General features: G+C 48.1%; 2 protein-coding genes across 3 annotated transcripts in view; one reads left to right on the top strand and one right to left on the bottom strand.

Moving 5' to 3' along the window:
- The window catches only part of IFI35 (interferon induced protein 35), a 187748-nt gene that overhangs the window by 108862 nt on the left and 52788 nt on the right, over positions 1 to 26098 (top strand). The gene's annotated exons all lie outside the window — the stretch shown is intronic.
- On the bottom strand, positions 13920 to 17666 carry CTNNA1 (catenin alpha 1). The gene has a single exon (XM_063960082.1). The coding sequence runs from the start codon at positions 17450 to 17452 to the stop codon at positions 14744 to 14746; it is 2709 nt and encodes a 902-aa protein (XP_063816152.1). The 5' UTR covers positions 17453 to 17666; the 3' UTR covers positions 13920 to 14743.

Raw genomic sequence — 26098 nt, 5'->3', positions numbered from 1 at the left:
ACACAGACTTCAGGATAGCCTCCTGCTTTCTATCGGCAGGCACCTTTAAGGCGGCCGTATCCTGAGAAGGCAGTGCCACCTTTTTTGATAAGCGTGTGAGCGCCTTGTTTACCTTAGGGGATGTCTCCCAGCGTAACCTATCCGTTGGCGGGAAAGGGAACGCCATTAGTAACCGCTTAGAAATTACTAGTTTCTTATCTGGGGAACCCCACGCTTCTTCATACAATTCATTTAACTCATCAGATGGGGGAAAAGTCACTGGCTGCTTTTTCTCCCCAAACATAATACCCTTTTTTGTGGTAACCGGGTTAATGTCAGAAATGTGCAACACATTTTTCATTGCCGTAATCATGCATCGGATGGCCCTAGTGGATTGTATATTTGTCTCATCCTCGTCGACACTGGAGTCAGACTCCGTGTTGACATCTGTGTCTGCGATCTGAGGTAGCGGGCGTTTTTGAGCCCCTGACGGCCTCTGAGATGCCTGGGCAGGCGCGGGCTGAGATGCCGGCTGTCCCAAAGCTGCGTCATCGAACCTTTTATGCAAGGAGTTGACACTGTCGGTTAATACCTTCCACATATCCATCCACTCAGGTGTCGGCCCCGCAGGGGGCGACATCACACTTATCGGCACCTGCTCCGCCTCCACGTAAGCGTCCTCATCAAACATGTCGACACAGCCGTACCGACACACCGCACACACACAGGGAATGCTCTGACTGAGGACAGGTCCCCACAAAGTCCTTTGGGGAGACAGAAAGAGAGTATGCCAGCACACACCAGAGCGCTATATAACAGAGGGATATACACTATACACAAGTGAATTTTCCCCCTATAGCTGCTTATATCACAATTTGCGCCTAAATTTATGTGCCCCCCCTCTCTTTTTTACCCTTTCTGTAGTGTATACTGCAGGGGAGAGCCTGGGGAGCGTCCTTCCAGCGGAGCTGTGAAGAGAAAATGGCGCTGGCTGTGCTGAGGGAGATAGCCCCGCCCCTTCAACGGCGGGCTTCTCCCGCTTTTTATAACGTTAATGGCGGGGTTTTTTGCACATATACAGTGTTAAACACTGTATTATGTGCTTTTTATTGCCAAAAGGTATATTAATTGCAGCCCAGGGCGGGTGTGGTTCGTTTTATCGACAGTATCTAGGTCGACAATGTTTAGGTCGACATGGATGGAAGGTCGACAGGGTTTCTAGGTCGACATGTGCTAGGTCGACAGGTCTAAAGGTCGACATGAGGATTTATTTTTTTATTTTTTTGGTGTCGTTTTCTTCGTAGAGTGACCGGGATCCCAAATGAGTGCACCGCTTCGCTCGCCATGCTTCGGGCATGGTGCCTTCGTACCGCTTCGCTCGGCACACTTTACCGTTCCAATCGTAGTCCACGTGGATCGTTAAGTATGAAAAAATCCAAATAAAAAATAAGATTTTACTCACTGGTAAATCTATTTCTCGTAGTCCGTAGTGGATGCTGGGACTCCGTAAGGACCATGGGGAATAGCGGCTCCGCAGGAGACTGGGCACAACTAAAGAAAGCTTTAGGACTACCTGGTGTGCACTGGCTCCTCCCACTATGACCCTCCTCCAGACCTCAGTTAGGATACTGTGCCCGGAAGAGCTGACACAATAAGGAAGGATTTTGAATCCCGGGTAAGACTCATACCAGCCACACCAATCACAACGTATAACTCGTGATACTATACCCAGTTAAAAGTATGAAATATAACTGAACCTCTCAACAGATGGCTCAACAATAACCCTTTAGTTAGGCAATAACTATATACAAGTATTGCAGACAATCCGCACTTGGGATGGGCGCCCAGTATCCACTACGGACTACGAGAAATAGATTTACCGGTGAGTAAAATCTTATTTTCTCTGACGTCCTAAGTGGATGCTGGGACTCCGTAAGGACCATGGGGATTATACCAAAGCTCCCAAACGGGCGGGAGAGTGCGGATGACTCTGCAGCACCGAATGAGCAAACTCTAGGTCCTCCTCAGCCAGGGTATCAAACTTGTAGACTCTTGCAAAAGTGTTTGAACCCGACCAAGTAACAGCTCGGCAAATTTGTAAAGCCGAGACCCCCTCGGGCAGCCGCCGAAGAAGAGCCCACTTTCCTCGTGGAATGGGCTTTTACAGATTTAGGGTGCGGCAGTCCAGCCGCAGAATGTGCAAGTTGAATCGTGCTACAGATCCAGCGAGCAATAGTCTGCTTAGAAGCAGGAGCACCCAGCTTGTTGGGTGCATACAGGATAAATAGCGAGTCAGTTTTTCTGACACCAGCCGTCCTGGAAACATATATTTTTCAGGGCCCTGACTACGTCCAGTAACTTGGAATCCTCCAAGTCCCAAGTAGCCGCAGGCACCACAATAGGTTGGTTCACATGAAAAACTGATACCACCTTAGGAAGGAATTGGGAACGAGTCCTCAATTCTGCCCTATCCATATAAAAAAATTAGATAAGGGCTTTTGTATGATAAAGCCGCTAACTCTGATACACGCCTGGCTGACGCCAAGGCCAACAGCATGACCACTTTCCACGTGAGGTATTTTAGCTCCACGGATTTAAGTGGCTCAACCCAATGCAACTTCAGGAAATCCAACACCACGTTGAGATCCCTCGGTGCCACTGGAGGCACAAACGGGGGCTGACTATGCAGCCCTCCCTTAACAAAAGTCTGAACTTCAGGCAGTGAAGCCAGTTCTATTTTGGAAGAAAATCGATAGAGCCGAAATCTGGATTTTAATGGTACCCAATTTTAGGCCCATAGTCACCTCTGACTGTAGGAAGTGCAGAAATCGACCTAGCTGAAATTCCTCCTTTGGGGCCTTCCTGGCCTCACAGCACGCAACATATTTCCGCCATATGCGGTGATAATGGTTTGCGTTCACTTCTTTCCTAGCTTTAATTAGCGTAGGGATAACTTCCTCCGGAATGCCCTTTTCCTTCAGGATCCGGCGTTCAACCGCCATGCCTTCAAACGCAGCCTCGGTACGTCTTGGAACAGACAGGCCCCCTGCTGCAGCAGGTCCTGTCTGAGCGGCAGAGGCCATGGGTCCTCTGAGATCATTTCTTGGAGTTCTGGGTACCAAGCTCTTCTTGGCCAATCCGGAACAATGATTACAGTTCTTACTCCTCTCCTTCTTATTCTCATTACCCTGGGTAAGAGAGGCAGAGAAGGGAACACATACACCGACTGGTACACCCACGGTGTTACCAGAGCGTCCACAGCTATCGCCTGAGGGTCCCTTGACCTGGCGCAATATCTTTGTAGCTTTTTGTTGAGGCAGGACGCCATCATGTCCACCTGTGGCCTTTCCCAACGGTGTATAATCATTTGGAAGACTTCTGGATGAAGTCCCCACTCTCCCGGGTGGAGGTCGTGTCTGCTGAGAAAGTCTGCTTCTCAGTTGTCCACTCCGGGAATGAACACTGCTGACAGTGCTAACACATGATTTTCCGCCCATTGGAGAATCCTTGTGGCTTCTACCATCGCCATCCTGCTTCTTGTGCCGCCCTGTCGGTTTACATGAGCGACCGCCGTGATGTTGTCTGACTGGATCAGCACCGGCCGGTGTTGAAGCAGGGTCTAGCCTGACTTAGGGCATTGTAAATGGCCCTTAGTTCCAGAATATTTATGTGTAGGGAAGTCTCCTGACTTTTCCATAGTCCTTGGAAGTTTCTTCCCTGTGTGACTGCCCCCCAGCCTTGAAGGCTGGCATCCGTGGTCACCAGGACCCAGTCCTGTATGCCGAATCTGCGGCCCCCTAGAAGATGAGCACTCTGCAGCAACCACTGGAGACAGGGTTATCCGCCGATGCATCTGAAGATGCGACCCGGACCACTTGTCCAACAGATCCCACTGGAAGATCCTTGCAGGGGACCTGGCGAATGGAATTTCTTCGTAAGAAGCTACCATCTTTCCCAGGGCTCGCGTGCATTGATGCACCGACACCTGTATTTGTATTAGGAGGTCTCTGTCTAGAGACGACAACTCCTTGGACTTCTCCTCCGGGAGAAAACCTTTTTATCCTGTTCTGTGTCCAGAACCATACCCAGGAAAAGAAGACGCGTCGTAGGAACCAGCTGCGACTTTGGAATATTCAGAATCCAGCCGTGCTGTTGTAGCACTTCCCGAGATAGTGCTACTCCGACGAACAACTGCTCCCTGGACCTCGCCTTTATAAGGAGATCGTCCAAGTACGGGATAATTATTTCGGCCATTACCTTGGTAAATACCCTCGGTGCCGGGGACAGACCAACGGCAACATCTGGAATTGGTAATGACAATCCTGTACCACAATTTTGAGGTACTCCTGGTGAAGAGGGTAAATAAGGACATGCAGGTAAGCATCCTTGATGTCCAGTGATACCATGAAATTCTCCAGGCTTGCAATAATCGCCCTGAGCGATTCCATTTTGAACTTGAACCTTCGTATATAAGTGTTCAAGGATTTCAATTTTAGAATGGGTCTCACCGAACCGCCTGGTTTCGGTATCACAAACATTTTGGAATAGTAACCCCGGCCTTGTTGAAGGAGGGGTACCTTGATTTCACCTGCTGGAAGTACAGCTTGTGAATTGCTGCCAGTACTACCTCCCTTTCTCCGAGGGCAGCCGGCAAGGCTGATGTGAGGTAACGGCGAGGGGGAGTCGTCTCGAACTCCAGCCTGTATCCCTGTGATACTACTTGCAGAACCTAGGGATCCACCTGTGGGCAAGCCCACTGGTACCTGAAGTTCCCAAGACGCGCCCCCACCACACCTGTCTCCACCTGTGGAGCCCCAGCGTCATGCGGTGGACTCAGAGGAAGCGGGGGAAGATTTTTGATCCTGGGAACTGGCTGTCTGGTGCAGCTATTTCCTTCTTCCCTCGTCTCTGTGCAGAAAGGAAGCGCCTTTGACCCGCTTGCTTTTCTGAAGCCGAAAGGACTGTACCTGAAAATACGGTGCTTTCTTAGGCTGTGAGGAAACCTGAGGTAAAAAAATTTTCTTCCCAGCTGTTGCTGTGGATACGAGGTCCCAGAGACCATCCCCAAACAATTCCTCACCCTTATAAGGCAGAATCTCCATGTGCCTTTTAAAGGCAGCATCACCTGTCCACTGCCGGGTCTCTAATACCCTCCTGGCAGAATGGACATTGCATTCATTCTGGATGCCAGCCGGCAAATATCCCTCTGTGCACCCTTCATATATAAGATGACGTCTTTAATATGCTCTATGTTAGCAAAATATTATCCCTGTCTAGGGTATTAATATTATCTGACAGGGTATCAGACCACGCTGCAGCAGCACTATTTATGCTGAGGCAATTGCAGGTCTCAGTATAGTACCTGAGTGTGTATATACAGACTTCAGGATAGCCTCCTGCTTTTTATCAGCAGGCTCCTTCAAGGTGGCCGTATCCTAAGACGGCAGTGCCACCTTTTTTGACAAACGTGTGAGCGCCTTATCCACCCTAGGGGATATCTCCCAACGTGACCTATCCTCTGGCGGGAAAGGGTACGCCATAAGTAACTTTTAGAAATTACCAGTTTTTTATCGGGGGAACCCACGCTTCTTTACACACTTCATTCACTCATCTGATGGGGGAACAAAACACTGGCTGCTTTTTCTCCCCAAAAATAAAACCCCTTTTATGTGGTACTTGGGTTCATGTCAGAAATGTGTAACCATTTTTCATTGCCGAGATCATGCAACGGATGTTCCTAGTGGATTGTGTATATATCTCAACCTTGTCGACACTGGAGTCAGACTCCGTGTCGACATCTGTGTCTGCCATCTGAGGTAACGGGCGTTTTTTTGAGCCCCTGATGGCCTTTGAGATGCCTGGGCAGGCGCGGGCTGAGAAGCCGGCTGTCCCACAGCTGTTACGTCATCCAGCCTTTTATGTAAGGAGTTGACATTGTCGGTTAATACCTTCCACCTATCCATCCACTCTGATGTCGGCCCCACAGGGGGCGACATCCCATTTATCGGCCTCTGCTCCACCTCCACGTAACCTTCCTCATCCAACATGTCGATACAGCCGTACCGACACACCGCACACACACAGGGAATGCTCTGACTGAGGACAGGACCCCACAAAGTCCTTTGGGGAGACAGAGAGAGAGTATGCCAGCACACACCAGAGCGCTATATAATGCAGGGATTAACACTATAACTGAGTGATTTTTCCCCCAATAGCTGCTTGTATACACATATTGCGCCTAAATTTAGTGCCCCCCCTCTCTTTTTAACCCTTTGAGTCTGAAAACTACAGGGGAGAGCCTGGGGAGCTGTCTTCCAGCTGCACTGTGAAGAAAAAATGGCGCCAGTGTGCTGAGGGAGATAGCCCCGCCCCTTTTTCGGCTGACTTTTCTCCCGCTTTTTTCATGGATTCTGGCAGGGGTAATTTATCACATATATAGCCCTGGGACTATATATTGTGATGATTTGCCAGCCAAGGTGTCTTATATTGCCCTCAGGGCGCCCCCCCAGCGCCCTGCACCCATCAGTGACCGGAGTGTGAGGTGTGCATGAGGAACAATGGCGCACAGCTGCAGTGCTGTGCGCTACCTTGTTGAAGACAGAAGTCTTCTGCCGCCGATTTCCGGAACGCTTCTGGCTCTGTAAGGGGGCCGGCGGCGCAGCTCCGGGACCGAACACCAAGGTTGGGTCCTGCGGTCGATCCCTCTGGAGCTAATGGTGTCCAGTAGCCTAAGAAGCCCAAACTACCACCAGTTAGGTAGGTTCGCTTCTTCTCCCCTTAGTCCCTCGCTGCAGTGAGTCTGTTGCCAGCAGATCTCACTGTAAAATAAAAAACCTAAATATACTTTCTTTCTAGGAGCTCAGGAGAGCCCCTAGTGTGCATCCAGCTCAGCCGGGCACAAGATTCTAACTGAGGTCTGGAGGAGGGTCATAGTGGGAGGAGCCAGTGCACACCAGGTAGTCCTAAAGCTTTCTTTAGTTGTGCCCAGTCTCCTGCGGAGCCGCTATTCCCCATGGTCCTTACGGAGTCCCAGCATCCACTTAGGACGTCAGAGAAATGTGAAAAACTCATGTCGACCTTTAGACCTGTCGACCTAGCACATGTCGACCTAGAAACCCTGTCGACCTTCCATCCATGTCGACCTAGTGACTGTCGACCTATAGTGGTCGACCTAAACATTGTCGACCTAGACACTGTCGATCTTCAGACCGGATCCTCCCAGGGCACCCCCCCAGCGCCCTGCACCCACCAGTGACCGGAGCGTGTGGTGTGCTGTGGGAGCAATGGCGCACAGCTGCAGTGCTGTGCGCTACCTTATTGAAGACCGAAGTCTTCAGCCGCCGATTTCCTCCGGTTTCTTCCGTCTTCTGGCTCTGCAAGGGGGACGGCGGCGCGGCTCCGGGAACGGACGATCGAGGTCGGGCCCTGTGTTCGATCCCTCTGGAGCTAATGGTGTCCAGTAGCCTAGAAGCACAAGCTAGCTGCAAGCAGGTAGGTTTGCTTCTCTCCCCTAAGTCCCACGTAGCAGTGAGTCTGTTGACAGCAGATCTCACTGAAAATAAAAAACCTAACAAATATTTTCTTTCTAAGAAGCTCAGGAGAGCCCCTAGAGTGCATCCAGCTCTGGCCGGGCACAGATTCTAACTGGGGTCTGGAGGAGGGGCATAGAGGGAGGAGCCAGTGCACACCAGATATAGTACCTAATCTTTCTTTTAAGAGTGCCCAGTCTCCTACGGAGCCCGTCTATTCCCCATGGTCCTTACGGAGTACCCAGCATCCACTAGGACGTCAGAGAAATATATATATACACACATATACATACATACAAATATACACATATACATACACACAGATTAAAAATAGGCAAACATTCTCTTTACATAATTTATATTTCTTACTTCGTTTCTTCCCAAAGTGTAATCATATCCCCCCCAAGTATTGCTTATCACCACACACTTTAACCTATATAATGCACCCAAGATGGCTGCCTCAACTGGTACGTTTGTGTGAAAAATATGCAAAAAAACTCATCGTTCTATGGGTAGCTTGTACATTGCTCTTCATATTTTGTATTCGTAAGAAGTCATGTCAACAGTAACAATACCATTAGTGAGTATGTCAACCTCACTATGGGGAGTATTCAATTAGCCGCGGCTAATTGTTTTGACAGGTACTATCCTATTAGCCCCGATAAGCTAGTGCGAGCCGCCGTTTATCGGGGATTTTGTTTCAGCTGCCCCAGGCAGGCGGAACCAGATCCCCAGAAACAGACCCCGTTTCATCCGAAAACGGGGCTGTTTCTACCTAAAACACAGGTTTCAATGAACCTGTGTATTTTCGTGAGAAAACATTTATTACAGGCAACCAAATTGGATATCCTGTTAAAAAAAAAAGTAAAAAAAAAGTGAAACATTCGGAAAAATCGTGCCCGATGTTTCTTCACAATTAATTGGATGTCTGTGCCAGGATACAAAAAAGGGGTGTAATGGAGCTTACAGCATTTTATTTGTGTTTTTGTTATAACTTTACTACACTTACCAGCATGTATAAAGTTATTACACCCGCACAGGTAAAATGCTCTAAGTAGTATCACACCAGTGGTGGTCACTATACTCCCTGTCAACCTCCTGTACCAATCCCTTGTATTCACATACTGTAATCATTGTAGTGCACCCAAGATGGCCACCTTCTCTGTAATATAGAGGTTGGTGTAGTTATGTGACTGCCTGTCACAATACCGACCACTACATCCCGCCGGTCGGCATGCCACCAACAGGGACTATTCCCACTCGTGGGTGTCCACGACACCAATAGAGTGGGAATAGAACCTGTGGTGAACCAGCTACATGTCAAGCACAGCAAGCCTACAAGGGGCTTTGTTGTGCCAGCCCTCCCCTCCCCCGGCCATCTCACTGTCGGGATCCAGCTGTCGGTATTGTGACCGCTGGTCACACATACCCAACTCGATGTATCAAGCAGTAAAAAGTGAAGTGAGCCTGTGCAGTTGCCCATAGCAGCTAATCAGCATCTACTTATGTTATAGAATGTACTTGATCAATTATGTTGAAACTGATTGATAGCTGTGGTGAACTACTACACTCTAAACTGCTTGATATATCAGCCCCTTTAGTTTTTTCCCTGCAAATGTAAAGCTTTCCTTCATTAACACAATCACAGCACAACTGTATTACGTAAAGGGCTCCATACACTAGAACGATAATGCCCAACTTCATCCCGATAAATCAGATGAAAAGTGGCAAATCGGATGTGTTTTACATCCGATCCGATGCGCAGTCCCGTGAGCATCGGATTGGAGCCCCTAGGTCGTTAGTGCTGCACTCGTGGTATGTCGGATCCCGATGTATCGTATGCAATCCTGCCGCCCAGGAGGCTGCCGAGCGGTTCAAGGGTAATCACATCGGACTTTAGCCTCCGACACGTCGCTGTAGTATATGGGGCCCTTATGCTGATGGTTCGCAGTCTGTCTCCCCCAAAAAAAATAATTCAGTAATTTGTTTTAAAGATTGTACTTATAGAATCATAGCTGGAAAGATAAGCAGGATATCCAAAGTGAACAACTTGGGTTACATAGTCGCTGCATTTAAGAGCTGCTTGTGATAAGCCAGGCACACTACCTTATTTGGGAATGTTTGTTTCCTCAGTGCTGAGGTATATCAGATAAGTGTAATCTCGATGATTAATGACAAACATTGCACAATGCTATGCACTTAGTCACAAGCAATGCATTCTCCCCCCCCCCCCCCCCACACAAAATATAAATAAATACATCTACAAATAAACTTCACTGTGATCATGCTGTATGTCAATTTAAAAACTAAAAGCCTTAATTGAGATGAGCTGGAAGGCCCAAATAGTTCATAAAAGCAACTGAAAATCTGCCATGCAGCTCAGCCCTATTTATGTTTGCGTAAGCTTGGTCCACTCTGCAGATCAGATAAACACACTATCTCTGTGTCTGTTCAATGGATCGGGAGGTCAGACATCTTAATATAATAAACTGCTCATAAGCAACCCCTGATCTGACAATTTGCAAGAGCATATTGTGTACCCATGATATGCACGCTCCCGTGTGTCGCTAGTGACATCCCCCCCTCCCCTCCTTGCAGCAGGGTTGATGGGGGGATGCTGCTAGTAAAGACATGCTGCATGACTTGTGGTTCCCCCTCCCCCTGGCAATGTTGGGCTGGGTACACATTTAAGTGTGCACCCATCCTAAGTTGTTTCTTGGCCAACACTCCTGCATACACACCTATACAATTATCGGGCTGATCAGTGTACATGTGTACTGTACCTAGCTTAAGACAGGGCTCTATTATTCTACATTGTAAAAAAAAAAAATGACATATCCTCACAGACATGTGGGCTTCAGGGAAGGAAAAAAACCCAAACAAACATTCAGTTCCTGGAAACAAGGTGCCCCTTTTTTTCCCCCTCTTGAAAGGGCTCTGCAGCGTCATATTACCCAGATCACAAAAGCAGTTTTCCACAGAACAGTTGCCATACTGGGCTTGTTGCAACATTCCCACAGATATGGTGCTACATTGCAGACATTCTTTACTTAAGCGCTCAAAGAGGAATTGGCATAAGCTCAGGAGTTAATATGATAACTTGCATACACCTAGCTACAAACAGTGTGACATAAGAAAAGTGGTCAGAACCAGTGTGATATTACATTGAAAGCAGTGTTTCCCAACTCCAGACTTCAAACTCCCCTCAGAATCCTTGTTCTATGAATATCTGTACTTGAATGCTGGTGACAAAATTATTGAATTAGTCATGTTGATGCATACTTGTGCCTAAAGCATGGATATCCTTAAAACGAGGACTGTCAGAGCTGAGCACACTGGTGAGGTGAACCACAGCCTTAGGCCAGGGGTAGGCAAACTGTGGCAGTGCAGCTTCTGTGGAACTAAAAAATCCCAGCATGCCAATTTTGTTGTTTGTAGCATGCTAAAATTGGCAGGACACGTGCAGTTCCAGAGTACGAGGAGGGTTAGCATGCGGAATTCAGTGTTTGGAAGTAGTCAAATTGCAGACATCAAAAAGTCAACATTCAATTGGTCAGTTTGTGCAGGATGTCGGCATGTGAAACGCCAACATTCTGCACGGACTGGCAGCTGACAGGGTTACCACTAGATCACCAGGGAGGTTTTGCCTACATGATGAATGTTAATTTTATCAGTGTCAACATGTGTGCCGACATTATGACCAGGCCAACATTCTCATATTGACAATACACCACACCCTTTACAGCTGATCTGCAGTTTTCCATTCAGGAAACTATAATCAATGTCTTCAATGCCTGCATGATATTAAAGGTGCATACACACCGGGCGTTTTTGCCCAGCGTGTATGCAGAGCAATGAGCGCTGACAACGCTGGGCTGAAAATCGCTCAGTGCATACACACTGAGCTGTTTTCCCCACTGCCCAGCGATGTCAGCAGGGGTGAACGGCTTTCCATAGCAGGACACTATGGAAAGCCGCTCACCCCGCCGTTCATCTGCTGGTGATACCAGTAGATGAATGGCTGCCGCCGACGATGAAGCGGGAGCGCGCATCAACGCTCACCGCCGGGGCATACACACTCGGCAGCTTTGAGCTGAAAGCAGCTCACCAAAAATGACCTGCTTTCAGCTCAAAATCGCCCAGTGTGTATGGGCCATTAGGGTAGTATGGTCACATACTTTGCTTAGTTATGTCTATTTAGTACCTGCAAATATAAATATACAAGTGTGTGTGTACTTTTTAAAGTATTTTTCATGTTTCGCTTTCTTCCTCAAACACAAAACGAAACCACCAGCAGATAAGATAAAGGAGTTTGTGCTGCACCATAGTCTCGATTTTTCAATGCTTGTACTAAAGCAATTACACTATATTTAAAAGGGGATCCGGTCTGAAGGTCGACCACTATAGGTCAACAGTCACTAGGTCGACAGGGATGGAAGGTCGACATGTACTAGGTCGACAGGTCAAAAGGTCAACATGAGTTTTCCACTTTTTTTTTAAAAAACTTTTTCATACTTTACCATTCCAATCGTAGTACACGTGGATCGTTATCTGTGCCGAGAAAAGCGAGGCACCTTACCCGAAGCATGGGGAGCGAACACTGTGCACTAATTGGGGTTCCCGGTCACTCTACGAAGAAAACGACACAACCCCCACTCATGTTGATCTTTTGACCTGTCGACCTAGCACATGTCGACCTATAGTGGTCGATCTAGATACTGTCGATTTTGATCATCCACACCCATTTAAAAGCCTGAGCTAGAATGGATCAGGGGACGCTACCATAATGCAGTGAATGCTTACCAGCAAAGTTTAAAAAAACAAACAAAAAAACATCTGCATCAGTTACACATACCGCTATTTGATTCAATAAAAACAATGTTTACAATTTTTTTTGTAAGTAAAATCAAAATTTATTGTCAACATACAAAAAAACCCTAAATATGGTAAAACCTTGAGCCTTTGAAAAGATATATTAAAAATCTACAAAGCACTTGAAGTTATAAAAAAGTAACACAGGATTACAGCTTGAAACGCAATTCAATGTGACAATGAAAGGAAATAAACACACGTAGTTAGGTAATCAGCTGAACTTAAACTGGTATAAAACCCAAGTGGTTAGAGAAGCTGTTACAAGTTATTTTAGAAACGCACAGCTTTCAAGTGGTACATTCCCTTGTTACACACAAGCATGAGAACTCAAACTGTAATGTGAAATAAGGAGAACAAAATGTCACCTTTGATGAAAAAAACAACAACACCTAAATAAGCCTGGAACAGCCTCTGAACCCCAGATTTTGGGTGGGACAATGTTGCAGCCAGTAAAGCTGAAGCGAGACTGACTCAACCTTAAATGTTGATGCAAATGTTTTGAAATGCTGTCATATACCAAGTCACCAAAATAACGCGTTTAATTGCAGCATCCATTGGGCACCCCAGATGCAGTTACCATCTAAAAAAAACATTAAAATGAATATGAATGATAAAAGGGAATCTACACCATGGCCCTGAGGGAGAGATCCCATACTTGTACTGCCTCTTAGGGATGAGGTGTGGTGGGAGATGATTTAGGAAAGGGTCCCTTGACATACATTCCCTTTTAAGTGCACCTACTGCAATAACCATAGATATTTTGTGGGCTGAAGAAATTCTTTTCGAACAAGCAGCCTATCAATTTATTAGAAAAGAAGAAAATCACTGAGGTATGAGGCTAGTGTCACTGTGCCTCATGCCTCAGTGAATTTATGAACCTTGGTTCAACCCACAAAAATTGTTGACTCCACAGTGTATAGGTACTTTAGCAAACTACATTATGCATTATGAACTTTAAACACACCTTAATGGGAAAAAAGCACACCTTTTGGTTCATAAGGAGAATGTAACAAAAGTAATGACTATCCCTACACAATAGCCCTTCAAACAATCCTAATTTAAGGCTTATAGGAGGAAGCGCTTGTGGCGTACCACTAAACAAATAAAACGTAGAGTAGCCACGATTCTTAAATGATCACAGTATGGGGTCTTTTATGCATATATCGGTCACATGCTGGAAAAAAATAAAGATTTTATTAACACCTAGTTCATTTGGTTTGTTATAGACAAAGTCAGAAGATCACTGTTACAATTTGTGCAACACCCTTTTAAATCTTAAATTTAAAATTAAATTACTCTATTAAACTACTTTTTATGGCCATCTTCATTTTTAGTTTCAAGTGAAAGACCAAAAAAGCAAGGCCCTCCCCCCACCCAAAAGAAATAAACTCCAACCACTAACATATCAGCTGTTTCAGATCTACCATATCAATAATACCAGGTGTCAGGTTACCTAGCTACATAAAATAACCAAAAAACAAAACCATGTAGTGTTTCAAAAGAATCTAAAAAGTAATTAAACACACTGCAGTGTTGGGGAAAAAAAAAAAAAAAAAAAAAAAAAAAAAACACAATAAGCATTCATAAAATATGAAAATGCTGCACAAGAGGGAAAATAGCAATTTCAATGCATTATACCAGCACGTTATTGTACACCTGTCCCACTTTCACACAACAGGCAGCTGTTTGGTGTTATGCAACAGTATGAATCTTATTGAATATATTGATAGGTGTATTATTTCAGTTACCAAAATAACAACCTGCAGTTTGTATAAGATACAGGCTTACTAAATGGTCTCATTTTATATTCTTAAGAGTTAAGCTCAGCTTGGAATATAGATTATGTGCAGGATATATATTTCAAGAACTGTAAATTGCCAGAGCAACCTTTATAATCAGAATTAAATTATATAGTTACATATAGATATATCTGGAGATGTACATGGTTAATACAATGCATGCTGGTCTTAAGGGGAACCCTAGCTAAATATTTTATTACCACAAAAATTGGTAAAATCCTCCCAGGACCTCCAGAGTTAAATAGTTCACAGAGGTGGATTAGGGGCAAATAAAGATTTAGCTAGAGTTCACCTGCAAGGTAAGATTAAATGCATAGATTGAGAAATATCACCTTTGGTGGTTGCAATCAAGTCTGATCTTTAACGATATAATAGAATAATAATGTTAAACAGCTAGAAGAAGGCAAAAAAAAAACCCCAGACATACATGGCATAGCAAAGGTGGCATCTGACTAATGCTGGCAGTAGAAATGGAACACTGGGTGTTAGTTCTGAATCAATATCTGGAAGCAGTGTAAAAGCAGGAAATAGTGAACACTGTCCGTGTTCTTTATAAAAGTATTTTTATATACTCTCCATGGCTTTAAATTCACTAAGAGCTTGTACGGGGTTCACGTGCTTCTTCTGAGATGCCCGCTTGATTTTAGTTTGAGTCTCATCCTGCTTTTCTCTCTTGACAAGGGGCTTTTTTTCTGGTGCCTTCATCTTCCATGAGACAGCAGGGAGGTTTAAAGATGCCATGCCCTGGGACTTCTGATACTTTGTAGAGGCCACATAAGAGGCTTTAACGGTTTGCACTACGGCATTCATTAAATTCTTGGCAGCTTGGATCAGAGACATGGCGCTATCAGCTCCAGAGACAACCAATTCACCACCAAGATTCTGAACTTCAGCTTTAACTTTGCTGCAAATATTTAACTGGTGGCAGTATAAGGCAATGCGTTGCAAATAAGCCAAGAGGTCTTGTTTACATGCAGAGTCAGGGCAGTGGTCAGCAATAGTACGTCCCAGTTTGTCCATTCGAGAACCAGCTTCTGCAATTTTCTTAGCAGCGCCAATGACATCTGACGCATTTTTCAGAGGTCCTTTCCCCCTAGTAAAATCAGTCATCTCCATCATTATCATGCACATCTGCTTAGCCAGAACAATGATGTCATTGCCACTGTCATCCCATTTGGAGACTTCAGCATCTAGCTTACTCTTTTCTTCCTGGAAGCTTGCAACCTGTTCAGCAATCTTTTCTTTTTGTTCTTGGGGAAGCTGAGCCATGAGTGCTCTAGCACTTTGCCCAGCAATCAGTTGGTCATCTTCAGTCTGGACACTAGTGCGGCTTCTCACATCAAAGTCCTCGGTCTCAAAATCAGAATCATCCAATTCTTCTGGTGTTCTTATCATTAACACGGCTTTACGGATGTCACGGATGCCATCATACACAAGCCTAGAAGCATCAATGAATTCATTTTCATCCACTGGTTGATTGGACTCTCCACTGAGAGAACTGGCCGCAGCTTCAACTTGCTCTGCGAAGCGTGGCATAACAGTATCTGCCAAGAGTTTGGTAGCTTCGATCACCCGTTCGGTGTAGATGCCAGCTTCGTAGTTATCCATTTCTAAAGTGACCACATGCATCACTCGTGCGGCACGGCCGCGTATGGCCCCCGCAGTGCGATCTAGTCCATCAACATCTCTTTCCTGGAGAGCTATCACACACTTATTGACATCTTCCAAAATGTGATTTTCCGAGACAGCCAAAAAGTCATCGATAGAAGTAATATCATCAACAGCATCCGTTAGGATACAAACTTGCTTCTCCCACTGTTCTTTGTAAATGTCCATGTTGTCCAAAGCCACTTTACTGTGGGGTTTGGCTGCTAAGGCTAAAGCTGCATTTATCACCTGAGGGCAGAGGGCTTCAAGCTGGTTTGCAGACATTCGGACAATTTTTACACCATCCTCATTGTTGGATATGGAGCATGCCAGGTTGGCCACCTCAATTAATTTAGTTGCATGTTCACGGAAAACTTGTGCATACTCTTTGACTTCTTTTTCATTTCCATTCTTGGCAGCTTCAATCAAAACAAGCAGAGGCACGTTGGTTTCAAGGAACGAGTCAGAAACATGGTCCATAACAGCTTTACGCAACTGCCTGCGCAAGTCTCTAGTCTTCCTGGTCATTTTATCTATTGCAGCATTGAGGGCATCACTCCTTTCTTTGCGGCCAGCATTTCCCATATACTCTGAGAGGAGATCCTGCAAGGCCTGTCTCACCGAATTACACTCGGCCACTATCCGCTCACGGCGGTCATCACGGGTACAGGTGGAATCGGCCATCAGGGCAGCACCGCTGATAATGCTCTCTAGCCGTTCCTCTAAGGATGGCCTGAACCGTTCTTCTGTGAAACCTTGGGGGTCCACAATGATCTGTTTGTCAAAGTTATTAAGGGCAATAGCCAGCTCACCTCCATGTTGTGCGTTCACCTCCTCAGAAGATGTGGCCTGAGCTGCATTGGAGATGCCAGTGACCGCCTGCTGCAGCTGCTTGTAGATCAGGTCCCTGTTGGCTTTGTAGGCAGCTACGTCGGGGTGCTGCAGGCAGGCCTGGGAGGCGGTGTACAGGATGGGGATGTTCTTCAGGAGAATGCCCCTGGCTGCGGCCATCTGGTCTCTCTGGCCGACGTCCTTCAGCTCCTGCTGCCGCTTGGCCGTCATGGCATGCAGCTTGTCCACCTCGGCCTTCAGGGCTTTGTACTGTATGCCCAGGTCCTGCTCGGTGCCCGCATTCCGCATCCTGCCTATGCCGTCCTCCACCACCTTCAGCTGCACCAGCAGCCGGTACACGTCGGCCATGTCCGCCAGGATGAGCAGCCGGGTGACTGCGGAGAGCAGGGTGCGGGCGGCCCGGACCACGTTCCCCCGCTTGACCGAGGAGCACGGGTCATCGGCGAAGTCCCCAGAGGCCGAGCGCATCACCTCGCCCTGCGTGCGGACATCCTCCACGGCCGCCGTCAGCTCCTCCCGCAGGAACGGGCTCTCCTTAGCGATCTTATCGCCCTTGTCCAGGAAGTTCTGGGTGGCCTGTTCCACGGAGGCGGCCAGCACCTTGGCCTTCTTGGAGCGGCCCTTCTTCTTGCCGGACGGGCCCTTGTTGCTGCTGTTTACCAGGGTGGTGACCTGCGTGACCAGGGGCTCCAGCAGCCGCTCCACAGCCAGCGTGCGGATCTCCAGGCATTTCGGGTCCCACTTGAAGTTAATGTTCGCCGTGTTCAGGCTCATGGCTGCGCCCGGGGTGCGATGCTGCCGCTCGGGAGCAGTATAGGGGAAACTAGTGGATGATGACGGTGATGGGGCAGCTCCTGCTGTGTGTGCGCCGGGCTCCTCCCTGCCTGCCGCCGTGCATATAATAGGGGACACGTCCTGCGGGAACTAGTGCACGCTGGGCCGGGAACTTCCGCCTCACCTAGTTTCTCTCTCCCGCCCACCCGGGTACGTCCCACATTCCTGCCGGGGTGGTGGCTGCTGCTGCTGCTGCTGCTGCTGCTGCTGCATGAGTAATAACAGCAGGGTGTGGGTGTAGCAATGTTTACAGCAGGAAGGTGGTATAATGCGAGAGTGCTGCAACTACAAGTTCCAATCACGGGACATGCTGGGATTTGTAGTGCCACAGTGACTGGCATTACGCGTTACCTACATCTGGTTTATAGCATGGCCTCCTTATCAACTATAAATTGTAAAAAAATAAATAATATAAAAGTTTAAAAAAAAAAACTTTTTTTTTTTTTTTTTACATTTAAAATATATATATTTCCGATAAATATAGGTCTCTCTCTGCATATCTGCCTCTGTACAGAGCCTGGCGCACACAATCAGAGACGGGCTGGCCTGGGGGGCAGGGTGCCATGTGCCCCCCGGGCCACGCTACTGCCAAGGGTCACAGGCCGGTCGCCACCTTCCACTACACCAGCATACCTCCCAACATGACCCTGTCCAGGAGGGACACAATGCTCTGCTTCTGGACTTTTCGCTTAATGCACAGGTTCTCAAACTCGGTCCTCAGGACCCCACACGGTGCATGTTTTGCAGGTCTCCTCACAGAATCACAAGTTACATAATTAACTCCACCTGTGGACCTTTTAAAATGTGTCAGCTGTTCATTAATACACCTGTGCACCTGCTGGGTTACCTGCAAAACATGCACTGTGTGGGGTCCTGAGGACCGAGTTTGAGAACCACTGGCTTAATGTATGATTGCCATCACCTGTTTTGAACAGGTTAATGGATAAGAAAGATGTTTTACCACAGGTGATGGCAATCATAAATTAAGAGGGAAGTCCAGGAGCAGAACATTCTGTCCCTCCTGGAGAGGGTCATGTTGGGAGGTATGCACCAGCGGTGTCCAACCCGTGGCTGTCGAGCTGCGTGCGTCTCTTTCTATCTCCGCATGCGGCTCGTAAGCTCCCACGGCGCCTCCCGCTGCCCTAGTCTGCAGTGCCCGGTGCCGGCCCGTGAGCCAATCAGAGCTCATAGGCCGGCAGCCAATCAGGAGTCTTAGCTGCCAGTCCGCAAACTCTGATTGGCTCACGAACCGGCACCTAATTAGAGAGAACGCCGCCGGAGAGTGGAGACTGAGGGGCAGGAGAGGAGCACGCTGCGCTCTCCTCCCCTCACAAGCAGCAAACTGAGCAGAGCAACAGCGCGGCGATGAGCAGCACTTGGGGGGGGGGGGGGGGCGCAGTGTGGGGACATGTGTATCTTACACTGGGGGCATATCTGGCACTGGGGGGACATGTGTTTCTGGCACTGGGGGCATATCTGGCACTGGGGAGACGTGTAGCTGGCAGTAAGGGCATATCTGGCACTGGGGAGATGTGTAGCTGACAGTTGGGGCATATTTGGCACTGGGGGCATATCTGGCACTGGGGGGACATGTGTATCTGGCACTGGGGGCATATCTGGCACAGGGGGACATGTGTTTCTGGCACTGGGGACATATCTGGCATTGGGGGGGACGTGTATCTGGCACTGGGGGCATATCTGCATACCCTCCAACATGACCCGCCCCACTAGGTATAAAATGCTCTGTTTCTGGAATTCCCTCTGAATTTATTATTGCCATCACCTGTGAAGAAACAGCTTTCTTATCATTTAACTAGTTCAACACAGGTGATGGAAATCATTAATTAAGAGGGAAGTCCAGAAACAGAGCATTTTGTACCTAGTGGGGTGGGTCATGTTGGAGGGTCTGTATCTGGCACTGGGGGAACATGTGTTTCTGGCACTGGGGGTATATCTGGCACTGGGGGGGACGTGTATCTGGCACTGGGGGCATATCTGACACTGGGGGACATGTGTTTCTGGCACTGGGGGCATATCTGGCACTGGAGGGACGTGTGTCTGGCACTGTGGAGAAGTGTAGCTAGCAGTGGGGGCATATCTGGCACTGGGGGCATATTTGGCACTGGGGGAATACCTGGCACTGGGGGGACATGTGTATCTGGCACTGGGGGCATATCTGCCACAGAAGGGGCATGTGTATCTTACACTGGGGGCATATCTGGCACTGGGGAGATGTGTATCTGGCAGTGGGGGCATATCTGGCACTGGGGAGATGTGTATCTGGTAGTGGGGGCATATCTGGCACTATGGGGACATATATGTATCTGGCACTGTGGAGGAATATATGTATCTGGCACTGTAGAGGAATATGGTTCCGGTATGAAAGATAGATAGTGTCTAGTTAGACAGTCAATAGATAGACCCCATATGTTAGATGGACATTAGGTCGACAGGGTCAAAAGGTCGACATGGTCGACAGGTCAAAAGGTCGACAGGGTCAAAAGTCGACATGAAATAGGTAGACACCATGTTTTTTGCATTTTTGTGGTTTGTGTGGATAGTTTTGTCATCTGGGACCCCCAATTGTAGAAAGGCATACCCTCGCGGGACTCGCCACGCTTCGGGCACGGTGGCTCGCTGCGCTCGCCACAAGGTTTATAACCAACTCTATGCCGACATGGATAGAGAAAGTATGAAATAATCCAAAAACATGTTACATTAAAAAAAACATTTGTCTATCTTTTCTCTGACGTCCTAAGTGGATGCTGGGACTCCGTAAGGACCATGGGGAATAGCGGCTCTGCAGGAGACTGGGCACAACTAAAAGAAAGCTTTAGACTACTGGTGTGCACTGGCTCCTCCCACTATGACCCTCCTCCAGACTTCAGTTAGAATCTTGTGCCCGGCTGAGCTGGATGCACACTAGGGGCTCTCCTGAGCTCCTAGAAAGAAAGTATATTTTAGGTTTTTTATTTTACAGTGAGATCTGCTGGCAACAGACTCACTGCAACGAGGGACTAAGGGGAGAAGAAGCGAACCTACCTAACTGGTGGTAGCTTGGGCTTCTTAGGCTACTGGACACCATTAGCTCCAGAGGGATCGACCACAGTACCCGACCTCGCTGTTCGGTCCCGGAGCCGCGCCGCCGGCCCCCTTACAGAGCCAGAAGCAAGAAGTGTTCCTGAAAATCGGCGGCAGAAGACTTCTGTCTTCAACAAGGTAGCGCACAGCACTGCAGCTGTGCGCCATTGCTCCTCATGCACACCTCACACTCCGGTCACTGATGGGTGCAGGGCGCTGGGGGGGGGGGGGGGGGGGCCCTGAGGGCAATATAAGACACCTTGGCTGGCAAATCTACACCATATATAGTCAGGAAGGCTATATAGGTGTAAAAATACCCCTGCCAGAATTCCAGAAAAAGCGGGAGAAGTCCGCCGGAAAAGGGGCGGGGCCATCTCCCTCAGCACACTGGCGCCATTTTCCCTCTGGAAGGACGCTCCCTGGCTCTCCCCTGCAGTTGTCAAGCTACATAAGGGTAAAAAAGAGAGGGGGGGCACTAAATTTAGGTGCAGTATATATATATATAAAATAAGCAGCTATAAGGGAAACACTCATTTATAGTGGGATCCCTGTGTTATATAGCGCTCTGGTGTGTGCTGGCATACTCTCTCTCTGTCTCCCCAAAGGGCTTTGTGGGGTCCTGTCCTCTGTCAGAGCATTCCCTGTGTGTATGCGGTGTGTCGGTACGGCTGTGTCGACATGTTTGATGAGGAGGCTTATGTAGAGGCGGAGCAGATGCCGATAAATGTGATGTCACCCCCTGCGGGGTCGACACCTGAGTGGATGGTGCTGTGGAAGGAATTACGCGACAGTGTCGACTCCTTGCATAAAAGGTTTGACGACATACCAAATGTGGGACAGCCGGCTTCTCAGCCTGTGCCTGCCCAGGCGTCTCAAAAGCCATCAGGGGCTCTAAAATGCCCGCTACCTCAGATGGCAGACACAGATGTCGACACGGATACTGACTCCAGTGTCGACGACGATGAGACTAATGTAACTTCCAGTAGGGCCACACGTTACATGATTGAGGCAATGAAAAATGTGTTGCACATTTCTGATGTTACCCCCGGTACCACAAAAAAGGGTATTATGTTTGGAGAGAAAAAACTACCAGTAGCTTTTCCTCCATCTGAGGAGTTAAATGAAGTGTGTGAAGAAGCGTGGGCTTCCCCTGATAAGAAACTGGTAATTTCTAAGAGGTTACTAATGGCGTACCCTTTCCCGCCAGAGGATAGGGCACGTTGGGAAACATCCCCTAGGGTGGATAAAGCGCTCACACGCTTGTCAAAGAAGGTGGCACTACCGTCTCCGGATACGGCCGCCCTGAAGGAATCTGCTGATAGAAAGCAGGAGGCTATCCTGAAGTCTATATATACACACACAGGTGTTATACTGAGACCAGCTATTGCTTCAGCATGGATGTGCAGTGCTGCAGCTGCGTGGTCAGATTCCCTGTCGGAAAATATTGATACCCTAGACAGGGACACTATATTGCTAACCGTAGAGCATATTAAAGACGCACTTTTATACATGAGGGATGCACAGAGGGATATTTGCCGGCTGGCATCTAAAATTAGTGCAATGTCCATTTCTGCCAGGAGAGGGTTATGGACTCGGCAGTGGACAGGAGATGCAGATTCTAAAAGGCACATGGAAGTTCTGCCTTATAAGGGTGAGGAGTTGTTCGGGGATGGTCTCTCGGACCTCGTTTCCACAGCAACAGCTGGGAAGTCTACATTTTTACCCCATGTTCCCTCACAGCCAAAGAAAGCACCGTATTATCAGGTACAGTCCTTTCGACCCAATAGGGGCAAGCGGGTTAAGGGCGCGTTCTTTCTGCCCAGAGGCAGAGGTAGAGGGAAAAAGCTGCAGCATACAGCCAGTTCCCAAGAGCAAAAGTCCTCCCCCGCTTCCTCTAAGTCCACAGCATGACGCTGGGGCTCCACAGGCGGAGCCAGGTACGGTGGGGGCCCGTCTCAAATATTTCAGCAATCAGTGGGCTCGCTCACGGGTGGATCCCTGGATCTTTCAAGTAGTATCTCAGGGGTACAAGCTGGAATTCGAGACGTCTCCCCCCCGCCGTTTCCTCAAATCTGCCTTACCAACCACTCCCTCAGGCAGGGAGGCAGTGTTACAGGCAATTCACAAGCTGTATTCACAACAGGTGATAGTAAAGGTGCCCCTACTTCAACAAGGACGGGGTTACTATTCCACAATGTTTGTGGTACCGAAACCGGACGGTTCGGTGAGACCCATTTTAAATTTGAAATCCTTGAACACATATATAAAAAAATTCAAGTTCAAGATGGAATCGCTCAGGGCGGTTATTGCAAGCCTGGACGAGGGGGATTACATGGTGTCACTGGACATCAAGGATGCTTACCTGCATGTCCCCATTTACCATCCTCACCAGGAGTACCTCAGATTTGTGGTACAGGATTGTCATTACCAATTCCAGACGTTGCCGTTCGGTCTATCCACGGCTCCGAGGGTCTTTACCAAGGTAATGGCCGAAATGATGATACTCCTTCGAAAGAAGGGAGTTTTAATTATCCCATACTTGGACGATCTCCTGATAAAGGCGAGGTCCAGGGAGCAGTTGTTGGTCGGGGTAGCACTATCTCGGGAGGTGCTACAACAGCACGGCTGGATTCTAAATATTCCAAAGTCACAGCTGGTCCCTACGACACGTCTACTGTTCCTGGGAATGGTTCTGGACACAGAACAGAAAAAAGTGTTTCTCCCGGAGGAGAAGGCCAAGGAGCTGTCATCTCTAGTCAGAGGCCTCCTAAAACCAAAACAGGTGTCGGTGCATCACTGCACGCGGATCCTGGGAAAGATGGTAGCTTCCTACGAAGCAATTCCATTCGTCAGGTTCCATGCAAGAACCTTTCAGTGGGACCTGTTGGACAAGTGGTCCGGATCGCATCTTCAGATGCATCAGCTGATAACCCTGTCTCCAAGGACAAGGGTGTCTCTGCTGTGGTGGCTGCAGAGTGCTCATCTTCAAGAGGGCCGCAGATTCGGCATACAGGACTGGGTCCTGGTGACCACGGATGCCAGCTTTCGAGGCTGGGGGGCAGTCACACAGGGAAGAAACTTCCAAGGACTATGGTCAAGTCAGGAGACTTCCCTGCACATAAATATTCTGGAACTAAGGGCCATTTACAATGCCCTAAGTCAGGCAAAACCCCTGCTTCAAAACCAGCCGGTACTGATCCAGTCAGACAACATCACGGCGGTCGCCCATGTAAACCGACAGGGCGGCACAAGAAGCAGGACGGCGATGGCAGAAGCCACAAGGATTCTCCGATGGGCGGAAAATCACGTGTTAGCAGTGTTCATTCCGGGAGTGGACAACTGGGAAGCAGACTTCCTCAGCAGGCACGACCTCCACCCGGGAGAGTGGGGACTTCATCCAGAAGTCTTCCAAACGATTGTAAACCGTTGGGAAAGGCCACAGGTGGACATGATGGCGTCCCGCCTCAACAAAAAGCTAGAAAAGTATTGCGCCAGGTCAAGAGACCCGCAGGAGATAGCTGTGGACGCTCTAGTGACACCGTGGGTGTACCGGTCGGTTTATGTGTTCCCTCCTCTTCCTCTCATACCAAAGGTACTGAGGATAATAAGGAGAAGAGGAGTAAGAACTATACTCATTGTTCCGGATTGGCCAAGAAGAGCTTGGTACCCGGAACTTCAAGAAATGATCTCAGAAGACCCATGGCCTCTTCCGCTCAGACAGGACCTGCTGCAGCAGGGGCCCTGTCTGTTCCAAGACTTACCGCGGCTGCGTTTGACGGCATGGCGGTTGAACACCGGATCCTGAAGGAAAAGGGCATTCCGGAGGAAGTCATTCCTACGCTAATTAAAGCTAGGAAAGAAGTAACGGCAAACCATTATCACCGCATATGGCGTAAATATGTTGCGTGGTGTGAGGCCAGGAAGGCCCCAACGGAAGAATTTCAGCTGGGCCGTTTCCTGCACTTCCTACAGTCAGGGGTGACTATGGGCCTAAAATTGGGTTCCATTAAGGTCCAGATTTCGGCTCTATCGATTTTCTTCCAGAGAGAACTGGCTTCACTACCTGAAGTTCAAACTTTTGTTAAGGGAGTGCTGCATATTCAGCCCCCTTTTGTGCCTCCAGTGGCACCTTGGGATCTCAACGTGGTGTTGGATTTCCTAAAGTCACATTGGTTTGAGCCACTTAAGACCGTGGAATTGAAATATCTCACGTGGAAAGTGGTCATGTTGTTGGCCTTGGCTTCGGCCAGGCGTGTATCAGAATTGGCGGCTTTGTCATGTAAAAGCCCTTATCTGATTTTCCATATGGATAGGGCAGAATTGAGGACTCGTCCCCAATTTCTCTCTAAGGTGGTATCAGCCTTTCATCTGAACCAACCTATCGTGGTGCCTGCGGCTACTATAGACTTGGAGGCTTCCAAGTTGTTGGATGTAGTCAGGGCCCTGAAAATGTATGTTTCCAGGACAGCTGGAGTCAGAAAGACTGACTCGCTATTTATCCTGTATGCGCCCAACAAGTTGGGTGCACCTGCTTCAAAGCAGACTATTGCTCGCTGGATCTGTAGTACGATTCAGCTTGCACATTCTGCGGCTGGACTGCCGCATCCTGAATCAGTAAAAGCCCATTCCACGAGGAAGGTGGGCTCTTCTTGGGCGGCTGCCCGAAGGGTCTCGGCTCTACAACTTTGCTGAGCAGCTACTTGGTCGGGGTCAAACACATTTGCTAAATTCTACAAGTTTGACACCCTGGCTGAGGAGGACCTAGAGTTTGCCCATTCGGTGCTGCAGAGTCATCCACACTCTCCCGCCCGTTTGGGAGCTTTGGTATAATCCCCATGGTCCTTACGGAGTCCCAGCATCCACTTAGAACGTCAGAGAAAATAAGAATTTACTCACCGGTAATTCTATTTCTCGTAGTCCGTAGTGGATGCTGGGCGCCCATCCCAAGTGCGGATTGTCTGCAATACTTGTATATAGTTATTGTTTAACTAAAGGGTTATTGTTGAGCCATCTGTTGAGAGGCTCAGTTGTTATCATACTGTTAACTGGGCATTGTATCACGAGTTATACGGTGTGATTGGTGTGGCTGGTATGAGTCTTACCCGGGATTCAAAATCCTTCCTTATTGTGTCAGCTCTTCCAGGCACAGTATCCTAACTGAAGTCTGGAGGAGGGTCATAGTGGGAGGAGCCAGTGCACACCAGTAGTCTAAAGCTTTCTTTTAGTTGTGCCCAGTCTCCTGCGGAGCCGCTATTCCCCATGGTCCTTACGGAGTCCCAGCATCCACTACGGACTACGAGAAATAGAATTACCGGTGAGTAAATTCTTATTTTTTATGTCGACCATTTTCATGTCGACCTTTTGACCATGTCGACCTTTTGACCTGTCGACCTTTTCCATGTCGACCTTTTGACCCTATCGACCTTTTGACCCTGTCGACCTAATGTCTGTCTAATATATGGTGTCTATCTATTGACTGTCTAACTAGACACTGTCTATCTATCA

This window comes from Pseudophryne corroboree, chromosome 3 (genome assembly GCF_028390025.1).
Source record: "Pseudophryne corroboree isolate aPseCor3 chromosome 3, aPseCor3.hap2, whole genome shotgun sequence".
NCBI classification, from domain to species: Eukaryota; Metazoa; Chordata; class Amphibia; order Anura; family Myobatrachidae; genus Pseudophryne; species Pseudophryne corroboree.
This window is presented reverse-complemented; position numbering and strand designations above follow the sequence as displayed.

What these genes read in the sequence shown, in the direction of transcription:
- CTNNA1 (XM_063960082.1), bottom strand. Translation starts at nt 17,452, where the DNA reads ATGAGCCTGAACACGGCGAACATTAACTTCAAGTGGGACCCGAAATGC.